Source organism: Frieseomelitta varia, unplaced genomic scaffold, assembly GCF_011392965.1.
Source record: "Frieseomelitta varia isolate USP_RPSP 00005682 unplaced genomic scaffold, Fvar_1.2 scaffold_640, whole genome shotgun sequence".
NCBI classification, from domain to species: Eukaryota; Metazoa; Arthropoda; class Insecta; order Hymenoptera; family Apidae; genus Frieseomelitta; species Frieseomelitta varia.
In genome coordinates this window covers 123882-135246 of record NW_025110413.1, presented here as the reverse complement: position 1 = coordinate 135246, position 11365 = coordinate 123882, and the positions used below count along the sequence as shown (strand labels likewise).

At 44.8% G+C, this 11365-nt stretch overlaps 1 protein-coding gene across 1 annotated transcript in view; it reads left to right on the top strand.

Annotated features, from left to right (window-relative positions):
* The first annotated feature begins 141 nt into the window (after nt 1-141).
* LOC122534789 overlaps nt 142-11365 on the top strand; it is a 39476-nt gene continuing 28252 nt past the window's right edge. The window contains exons 1-15 of the mRNA XM_043665760.1: nt 142-299; nt 507-884; nt 1186-1529; nt 1612-2283; nt 2790-3061; nt 3159-3335; nt 3838-4291; nt 4741-5537; nt 6100-6204; nt 7268-7746; nt 7834-8121; nt 8222-8433; nt 8528-8723; nt 9292-10288; nt 10754-10996. Coding sequence (XP_043521695.1) covers nt 142-299; nt 507-884; nt 1186-1529; nt 1612-2283; nt 2790-3061; nt 3159-3335; nt 3838-4291; nt 4741-5537; nt 6100-6204; nt 7268-7746; nt 7834-8121; nt 8222-8433; nt 8528-8723; nt 9292-10288; nt 10754-10996 — 5772 coding nt within the window. The remainder of the gene's footprint in view (nt 300-506; nt 885-1185; nt 1530-1611; nt 2284-2789; nt 3062-3158; nt 3336-3837; nt 4292-4740; nt 5538-6099; nt 6205-7267; nt 7747-7833; nt 8122-8221; nt 8434-8527; nt 8724-9291; nt 10289-10753; nt 10997-11365) is intronic.

Below are 11365 nucleotides of genomic sequence, written 5' to 3'. Positions count from 1 at the left end.
TTTTTCTCTCTCTCTCTCTCTCTCTCTCTCTCTCTCTCTCTCTCTCTCTCTCTCTCTCTCTCTCTCTCTCTCTCTCTCTCTTCCAATTAAATTCGCCGATCGACAATTACTCGATTTTTTGATCGACGATTTGCTTCTCAGATGGTCAGCAAAATGTTCCAGCATGTGAGGACGGCTCACGAGGCGAATAAAACTATGAACAAACCAAACGGCAGATTCGTCACCATGAAACCAAGGACGCCGACCGTGTCTGCCAGATTCCACGACAGTCTGCAGCAACTGTTGGACTCCATGTCTCAGTAGGAACCTTTTTTCATTCAAATTTCACCCCTTGACTTGAGATACAAATACTCGCTCCTCGGTCTTTCTAAAGTTTCCAGACGAATTTGAAATTACGTAGATCGTCACTGGATCGAAAGTCAGACTTTTCTCCTCTCGGTCAACCAACGTTCTCGCTCGTTTTTCTTTTTTCTTAATCGTTTAATCGTTCGTTATTCCGATTTCAGATGCAATCCATGGTTCGTCCGGTGCATCAAGCCAAACACGGAGAAGGCGCCGATGAAATTCGACATGCCGTGCGTGCTGGAGCAGTTACGTTACACGGGGATGCTCGAGACGATTCGCATTCGGAAGACTGGCTACCCGGTTCGGCTTCTTTTCGGACACTTCGTGGACCGATATCGGTACCTCGTTTCCACGCATCTGCCCAGAGGTGCGCCGAACAAGGAGCTCTGCCGCTTGATTTTGGACAAAGCCGCGCCGAAGGACGCGCAGTCCCAGTATCAGCTCGGACTCACCAGGGTGTTCCTGAGGGAATCCCTGGAGAGAACTCTGGAGTACAACAGGGCGCTGATTTTGGAGAGGGCAGCCATAACCGTTCAGAGGTAGCGTGCCCAGTAAAATGTAATTTTTCAGATTAGATTCGAAATTTTTTAAATACCTTGATTAATCGTACTATGCCTCCTAAATAATTCTCCGCCCAATTACGCTTTTCTACCGATCTACAGATGATTTTTTCCAAGAAATAATTTTAACAGGAAAATGTGCTAATATTCTACCGAACTTGTTGAAAGATTTTTTTCGTTCCATTGTAACACGGAGAGTGAAAACACAGAGTATAAAAACACGTGAGCCGTGGCTAACGTAACACGTAGTTATAATTAATTGTCCATTGTATGCGCGCAGGTACACGAGAGGATTCCTCGCGAGAAGAAGGTTCCTCAACATCTCACGAAGCACGGTACTGATCCAGGCTGTTTACCGCGGCTACCGCGAGAGGAAGAAGTTCAACGCGTTGAAGAGAGGCGTACTCATGGCGCAGAAGATGTACAGGGGGAAGAAGCAGCGTGAGAAGTTCAAGGTGCTGAAAGAGGAAATGGCGAAGAGGGCGGAGATCGAGCGTGCCAGTAAGGAACGAGCCAAAGCGAAGCAGCAGAGAGAGGAGCAGGAAAGGACCTCCAGAGCAGTGGCCGGTGTTAATCATTTAGAAATTCCTGCTGAACTCGCTTTCATTTACAGCAAACTCGACGGTATTTGTCAGAAGTTACTCCCGACTGTAACTCCTCACGTTGAAGATAAAAATAATTTAACTCGACACGTTCGTCGTTGCAGATTGGCAACCCACGCATACAGAGAGGAATCTTCTAAAGGTGGTCGGCCAAGTGATACCCATGCACCATAATTACGGTTTGCCGAACGACATCGATCAACATCAGTTCTCCAAGTTCACCAACATTTACTTCAAGAGCCACATCTTCGGGATGAAACGTGAACCGATAAAGACACCGTTCCTGGCGAAAGCTCGCGACCAGGATTACACCGACTCGTTGATGATCTTCAAAATGATCCTCCGTTTTATGAACGAGAACAACCTGAGCGGCAAGAGGGAACAGGCATTGGGCGATTACATCGTGAACAAGGGGATCGTCAATGAGAAACTGAGGGACGAGATCCTCTGTCAGCTGGCCAATCAAACGTGGAAGAACGAGAACGACGCTAACAAAGAGAGAGGCTGGCTACTGCTGTCCAACTGTTTGTCCGCCTTTCAACCCAGCTCCACTTTGTTCAAGTACTTCCTCAAGTACGTGTCCGATCACGCATACGACGGCTACAAAGCTTACTGCCAGAGGAAGCTTCTTCAGGGGGAGAGGACGATATTCAGGGTAACGAGCAACAATCAGCAAATCGTTCATCACGTACCGAGGAACTATCCGCCGTGCGTGTTGGAGTGGAGAGCGAACAGGAATCGCGTGAACATGGCTCTGAGCGTAGGATTCTACGACGGTGAGTAGTTTTTATTTTTCGAAAATTTTCAGACGCGAGTGAAAAAAAAATTGTGATTCCAATTTAAATATAATTATGGCTAAATTATTTATGTTAAATATATATATATATATATATATATATATAATAAAATTAATTAAAAAATTCTATATAATTTAATGAAGATTAAACAGGGCCAGCAATAAACTTATATTAAAAATTAAGGTGCCAGCAATAAACTTATATTAAAAATTAATAATTTATTAATTTTGTTATAGTAAAAATAACTGTTATATTAAATTTACTAATTTTAGGTGAAATTTGAATTAATATTAATAGTATAAATTTTTTTATATTAAAATATATTGAAATTAAATAATAAACTAGGATTAGACACCCTATTATATTAATTTAAGAATAAAAATTGATATCCCGAAAACTGATACATCATACTTTTCTTTTTTTTATCATATTTGTAGAAGACTGTAGATTTGTTAAAACTAATATTGTTCGCCGACTATTTCCAGGCGAAACGGTGACCTGCGCAGTGGACTCTTGGACGACTTGCGAGGAATTAGCCAACCTGGCTGTTCACAATCACGGCGTCGATAATTCAGGATGGACGATCACTTTGTGGAATCAACTGGACGGCCCAGACGCAATCGTGACGGAAACTAATGGTTTCGACTACGTTCTGGATTTAATTTCAGAGTTGGAACTAGCGCCAGCGTTCCCCGCTGCTAAACACATGTTCCTCGAGCAACGAAAGAACAGTTTCCCCCCGATCAAGAAGCGAGAAGTGAGTTTTACGAGCGGTTTTTTTTCAGTATTCGGTTCTGGAACTGGTGGAATTCAGCCTCCGATCGTTACAATAAAATTCTCGCTGGTTTATTTAGCACGCGCACATAATTCGCGAGCTGGAGCAGGAAATAGAGCCACCGGTTCTAAAAACGTTCCAGCCCCTCGAGCGGAAACCAGTATCGAAGGTTATGGACAAACCTGTCGAACCGGAAATTCAATCGCCCAGAAGACCGGCTGTTCCTCCGCCACAGCCACCAGTCGCCAAGCCATCGGTAAATTAAATTCTCTTTAACGTTTGACGATATTACAAACGATATTTCTTTTTATCACGACGATGATACTAATCAAGTCAGTATTGTTCCGTTAGACACATTTGTACTGGAAATACATACTTTCTTTTCATTTTCAGTACTATTTTACGCATGTGTACTAATTTTACAATCGATAAGAACATTTCTAGAATAGAATGATAAAAGTTAAAATTATTGAAATTTATTGAAAATTAAATTGGAGGGATAATACAATTTAGTAATACGTAGATATTATATATTGTATAATTGTGTATAATATATAATAGCCGCAAAAGGGTTAATATCGATTCTTTTACATTGAAAATTTATGGAAAATCACAGATATTGAAGATCACTATTCATCAACGTGCACTTCAAAGTTAAACGATCTTTTTATCAATCAATAGTCTTCAAATTTACAATGGAAATCAATTATGATTTTCTTGGTGAAATCATTGAATTTTTAACCGAGTCTGCTGCTCAGATGAGGAAACAGTCGCACGAAGCCATATTGGAGAGCACAACGGAGACCGGGCTGTCGCGGAAATCCGCTCTGAACGACAGATACTTCGAGAAAGAGAAGCAACGTAGCCGTAGCTTGGACAACCTACTTCAACCGGAAGTTGTGTCACCGCCGGTGAAGCTAGCGAATCTTGGATTATCCTCGTCGAGATTGAACGAACGGTATCACAGCCTTGAAAGAATCGGCGAGACATCGGCGGTCAGTAACGTGGAGTACATGACGAGAAACGAGATCACGCAAGAGAGGAAGTACAGTAGAATAACCAGGACAACGGAGCCGAACATCGAGGAAGAGGATCTAACGATCGACTTCGAGTATCCTGATATTCAGTCGGTCAGCCAAACCGGCAGATCTGAGGATGACAAGAGCAGTTACATACGATCACAGACTAGGTTCATTAAATCTCAATATCCCGGTGAGTATAAACGATAAAAGGAAACATTAGGAACATCGACGACCAAAGTGCGAAACCTTTGACCAAAAGAATAAATCAGTCAATATATTCGAAAACTAAATTGTAAATCTAGTTGTAAAAAAATTACGAATTGGTGATTTTGATCATTCTAGTTTTAAGCTGAATCGAGAATTGTATATCCTTAATAGAATATTTATTTAGAATATATTATTTTTTTTTTTTTTTTTACTTGGAACAAGTGAAAGAAATCAGTCGAAGCGGGTATTTTCCTATACAATGGAAAACTAGTCACGCCTATATTCAAATCTGGTGATAAGGATCAATAACGATCCTCTTATCTCGAATTACCAACATTGCTTCACGTCATACTTTATCTCTTATCCAACATAACGAGACAACGTCTGCCTGCCGAGAATTTAAATAAATCAATAGACTCTTGTGTTTCGAAGGTAAACGAGCGCTGCCAGGCAGTCAGTCGAGCCGCGCCTACATCGAGAAAAGCGAGTACGGCGTAAAATCGTCGGCGATGTCTGACACGAGCGAGGCACCATCCCTGGCGTCGCACGTGAGACGAGTCAGGGTACCTAGTCAAGCGTCAGACGTGGATCAGTTCCTGGACGAGTTGTTCATGCCGGTTCTAGACGGGAATTTGGACGAGTTGTCCGACGCGAGAAGCTTGGCAGCTAGCATCAAGGGCACGAAGGACGACAGGTCTCTCCAGAGTGATGCTATAATTGTTGAAAATTTCGAGAGGGAACTCGAGCCGAAGACTGTGGAAGATTTCATCGAAACGATGATCAGAAGGAACGACACAAGAGAAAGTGACATCCTGACGGCGAAAGAACTGTCCGAGAGGATCAAAGGCGGTGGTAACATGGACATACCGAATCAGAACGCGACTTTCAACTTTGGCGCCATTACGCCGGGAATGATGTCACCGCCGATGATGATGCCAATGTTCAGTACACCGCAGCAAGTGCCACCGGCGCAGAGCACCAGCATGAACATGAGCGCCGGGTTCATGCCGATACCGATTTACAGCATGCAAGGGCTCAGCCTCCCTCAATACACGAGTTCACCGCCCAGTCAGAATAACGACATGATGGCCTATCAGCAGAATCTGCAACGTGCGTTCCTGCAGAGCGCCATGGCGCAGAACATACAGATTCAACAGCAGCTACTCGCGCAGAACCAAGCTCTTCAACAGCTGCTCGTGCAGAGCCCTCAGAACTCGTCGCAGCAACCGGTGAGAAATTGCTTCGCAAATAATAATCCAAGTTGTCCAACACAATCGTACGTAACCTCCTTCAGATTATTTTCTGGGACTATGTCCGAGCGTGCAATCTCTGGCGATTGCGCGACAATTAATTTGATCCCGAGAATAAGTCTAAGCGAATTGTCCCAGAAAATAATCGAAGTGAAGACAATGAACACAAACATCACGATAATACTCTGTACAGGCGAAAGACCCACTTGGATAATTGATTACACAGCGTTACCTTATCGCACAATAATACCGACACCGGATGTCGTAACATCTGTATAAGCTGAGAATTGCATGTTAAGTGTCATCACAGCGAGACGACGAACGATGGCCGTCGTTTTCGTGCGTCACTTTCACGATCACATAACTAAGTACTAACACGACCGGTGTTGCGCAACATACCAGCTACACGTACAGCTTCAGTGTTTGCCCATCACTCGCCAATTTAAATAAAAAACAAACAAAAAAAAAAAAAGAATCATGTCCTTCTGGGACGATCCTGTGGGCTTCTGAGCCGCATCGCGGCATGGGTGTGTGTTTCCAGGGCACGGTGTTGTCCGCAGGCCCCTCCAGTATGAATCTTGTCCCCTCAGCCCCTCAAAACGGTGCCCAAATGGGGCCCAATGATTCTATTGGACGCTACTCCAAGGTACCTACTGATTTCATCTAACGAATAAAATCCGTCGATCGACTCGCCGACCGAGTGATAACTTCAACGACTCGTTTAAACGCTATGACGACCAGTGACGCAACAGAATCGATTGACTCGATAAATTGAAAAGTGATAGAAAAACGTAAAATTTTTCGAAAATTTTACTTTAAAGTTGTACGATTTTTTTTTTTTTTTGCCCTTTTTGGACAAGTTTTCCTTTTTTTCAAAAAATTTTTTTAACATTCAATTTGGCTTCTCATAGCCTTGGATAACAATTTTTTTTCTCCTTTACACTTTCATCCTTTACAGCTGTTACGATCCGAAATGTTCGTTCTTGAATCAAGTCATTTCCTTCTACTTACGAAGAAAACATACTTTATTAATTTTGTTAGTTCTTGTCGGAAGTCAGCTGGTGAAAGTTACGCTTTGAAACTATCTGGTCGTCTGGTAGTGTTAAACGACTTGTTGATAGATCAACGTGTCGGCAACGTCTTGTAACATATGTTAGAAAGAAATTAACTGGTTGTGGGGAAAATTCGACTATGTCGAGCGGTACAGTGGTGTGGGAGAATGTGGGTTCAAGAAACTCTCAGTTGTGACCGAGCACAATAACGAAACGCATCAACGGAAGGATAGTCGTTACATTTGATAATTCTTTGAGTGTGATTCGCGCGAGAAGTGACTGGTCTGTAATTACTAGCTGCTCGCGTATTAGAAGGCCGTATTACGTCTAATAAAAAGAAGATAAAAATCCAACCGATGATGAGTCACGATCCTCCTCTGCGATCCTCCTGTTGCATTCGCGTTCCTTTCTCTTACCTGATATTAAGAGAGAGATATTATCGGCAAAGAAATATTGGACCGCGAGCGCAGGAAGGAGGTTCGTACGAGTCCGCAATTTTTCACGGCACTGTACATAAACGAGCACGAGCGAGATCGTTTCGAGCATGCTTGCCTTATAAACGATCGTGAACTCTAAATCGAAAAACTCTGTATAGAAAACTGTATCGAGAGCGAACGAGAGAAACCGGGATTACAGAGTAGAACTTGACGTTGCTAGGTGTCGTTCCGAGAGCCGGAGGATGGCGAACTTTGGTCGACGGAGAAACAAGGAACGCCGCAATCGGCGACGAACAACCAGCGACAGGAGATGACGGTGAAGGCCCAGATTCATCGGTCTCAAAGCCCGCCGCGAAAGAACTCGGAAATCGTGAGGAAAACCAGCGTGGAGTACGCGGTGAGGAAGGTCAGCCTCGACAGGAAGGTCGGTGACAAGAAGTCACCGGGTGCCACCGATGCAAAGAGAGTCAACCCCAGCAACAAAAGCAACGTGCAGAACAACTTCACGAACGTGCTGAGCGAGCTGAAAAATCGCAAGAGCAGCGTGGACAGTAACCTGTCGAGTTCGAGTAACAACAAGGGTGGTGTGCCGCCCCCGCCCCCTATGCCGCCGCCATTGGAGTCGCACGACCCTTCGGAGTCGAGGCCTTTCCTCGATCCTTACGGAAGAGCGAAGACCGTTCGAATCGGCAAATGGAGGTGAACGATTCGAGTGAACGTTTCAATCGGACTCGATTCCGTTTCAGATAACTCGGATTGTTAACTTTCGCGTTCGTCTCGCCTTAGGTGGCCACCGCCGAGCGACTCGAACGAGAACCAAAGTCAGGACAGCTTCATAGAGTTCAAAATGAGGCAGCAGCAACAGCAGCGCAAGATCACGCCTCAGTATCAGGAGTACAATCAGGGCGAGGGAGAGCCGAGCACGGAGGGCGGCGTCGAATGGGAGGAATTCGAGATCGAGAACATCGTGGAGAGCAACGAGAAGACGGTGGTGAATCACGCGCCAGCTCCGGCCGCGAAACACGTGGAGAACGGATACAAAGAGGAAGGGGAGAAGAAGAAGAAAAAGTCAAAGTCCGATGCTTTTTCTTTCTTTCCCCTCCTGCTCACGTATTTTTCCCATTGTTGCGCTCGACAATCGGTGTTTAACGTTCGATCGACGTTTCTCCTGCAGGTCCGCGTTGGAAGTAGGGGCGCAGAGGCCATCGCCAGGGAGTATAGGGAAACTGAAGCTCAGTTCGGAAATGAGACAACGATTGGAAAAGGTGACGGCGAATCACAGCGTTAGATCTACGAAAACCACGGAGAAGCCTGCCCTGCCGCGCGAGGATGGCAAAGTGAAACGTTTGGAGGACAACAGGAAACTTTTGCTCGAACAGCAGCTAGGTAATATTTCGATGAAACGACGTTTCTCCTACGAGTGGAAAACCGTGGATAAGTATGATTCAGTGATATCTGATGTCGTTGATACGCGTTAAAGGAGGACGATGGGACGATTATGCATCCACGGCTGATGACACGCAAAGCGTCACTTCGAAAGGCACGACCGACATGATGACTCAAGCGCAAGTTGTCAGAACGCAGATCGAGAGAATGGAGAGGCCTGTGCCACCTCCGCTTCCGGTCACACCTCCGCAACCCCCTAGTCCACGTGGTGGAAGCATGTACAGCAATAGGTATTCTCCTCTTTTGTCCACTACTTGTTTGTTACTCACTATTATATACACGCGTTACCTTGAAATTTTTAACCGTTTTAGTGCCATAGCGCTTTCTTCGTGTAATTACTTTTTTATTATATAAAATCGAATGATCGAAATAGAGGAGGATTAATCCACTATTAACATTAAAAAGAGACTCGAAAATTTCGTTTAATTATCAAGACTACTTTTGTTTTGTTACATTTTTTTTTTTTTTTTGTCAGTATCTTATAATTTTGCCCAAGTGAAATTGCACTATTATATTTTTATTTACTAAAATAAATTCTTCGTTCAATTCATGGAAATGTTAATTAATCCTTTTGTATCCACTGGTGTATATGGAAGTATCAAAATAAAAGTAGATAAAACAAAAGTTACATCTGCCTAGATGTAACTGAAAAGAAAGTAATTAGCAGAGGAAGTATCGATACGATTGACTGATGACGATAAAGCGCTATAATCGAAAACCAAACCCAACTAGTAGAATCGTAGATTTCAAACTACTTCAAAAGAATTCACGAATATTGGAATTTTTCTTTTCCTTCAGCCAATCGGGTGTACCGCAACCGAGATCGCCCCCGGTCCCAATCGAGCCGAAAACCCGAGATTCCTTCAGAACGTCCCCCGACTCCGAGGCGTTCGACCACTTCTCCAAGACCCAACGCGACATGTTCAGCCAGAGCAGGGACATATTCGCGTCCCAGCAGCACCTGAGAGAGAATCACGAGTACAGAAACGACTTCGACAAGCCGCGATCGCAGGACCAAAAGTCCAAGGACTTTTACGGGAAGGACAGCACGGATCTGGCCAGCTCCGCCAGAGACAGGAGCTCCGACTTCGACTCTCGCCGCGACTTGAGCTCCGACATCTTCGATCCCAAGTACGCGAGAGACATATTCGAGAACACAAGCTCGAAGAGAGATCCGTTCGGCATGGCCAGGGACGTGTCGCCAAAGTCGAGGGACAGCTTCGGCATGCCGTCGACGCGTGACTTTGGCCTGATGCCGAACACGAGGGAATCGTTCGCCGCTGCTCGTCAGAGCTTCAAGAAACTGGACCGCGACATGGACAGAAGATCCAGCGTCGCCTCGACCCATCGCACCGACAAGATGGAGAGGATCGAGATTGAAGAATGGCCCGAGTTCCTCCGACCGGTGATGCCACCGGCAGAGAAGCCAGAGATAGAAAAGGTGCAGGAGGTCGTCAACACGAAGCTTTACCCTCAAACGTCCACGGCTCATTTCACGTACAACAGGGTGACGTGGACGCTGAGGGTGAAGAAGGAGGTGTTCGCTCCCAACGAGACGTTGAACAGCCCTCTGGCGCTTCATCTGGTGTTTTGTCAGGTGGCTTACGACGTTCTCGCCACGTCTAACATCCGAATCACGAAGGAGGACAGGCAGAACATGCTCAAAATGTTGGACAATTACGGCATCACCCTGGACAATTTGCAGAGTACTCAGCACAAAATCACGATAAAGAAAAACGTCGTCGACATGGCCAAACAATGGCCGCTGTACTTTGCCAGGATATTCCCGGTATCGGTGAGTAAACTATCTCACGACTTCACGTGAACTGGAACAAATTGGACAGAAAAATCCGGCACAAATTTAAATTCGTTACGTACTTACTTTTAGCAAGTATACACGCAACTACACCTAACCGCGGCTAATTGCACCCAACAATTACCCTGCTGTTTATACATGGTTAATCACACGTAGCATACCGGAGTGGAAAGTTGTCGAAAAGAAAACGTGATGGTCGAATTAAAATCGGTCGGTCGATTGTGCTGGCGTACCGAGGTCTTACCGTTGGCTCAACTTTGAGACGCTCAAAGGAGCTTTCTCAGTTCTTTTGTGCCATCTCTTTCTCGTCGCTCCGTTTAGCTTCAACATCGACGATTGCCGATGAAAAGAAAAAAAGAAATATTTTTTTGAAAGCTACATTTGACACTATCGGTACGATAGTGTAACTGTACGATAATCTGCTTTTCACGACTTTTTATCCAGATCGGCCCGCAACACCCAGAAACCCAACACGTGGCGGTGTCTCATCACGGCCTTCGGCTCATAAAGCGTACACCAAACGGCGATTTAGTCATTTTGGAGACACTGCCGCTGGAGGAGATTGTCTCAGTGAGTTCTCCGAGGGCTGGCGTGTGCGTGATGCACATCGCATCGGGTGTCAGGCTACCCTTGCACACAAATCGAGCGCCACAGCTAACGGAGATGATCGGCACTTACATCAGAATGGTGAGTAAAACGAGACAGTTCTCTCAACGATTAAACCCATGAAACGTAATGTTAATTGGTGCATGCACGTTCTTTGCTCTCTTTCGTCATATCTTTACTCGACTCGATTGCAGTGGAACCAATTTCTCCACAGAAAACCGGATACTCCGCGTAAAGCACATTCGAAAGAATCGAAAGAATTTGTTTGATAAGCCGACCTCCATTGGTCACTTTCTTAACCACCTTTTTTTTGGAAAAAGGTGATAAAACCGTTATTTGCAATAATTTTCCTTTTACGCACACTCGCGACCAATCTCGCGATCGTGATGGTAATTTCGTAGCAAATAGCAAGAAACACGTACACGAATAATTACCGCCCGTTTAATTTCT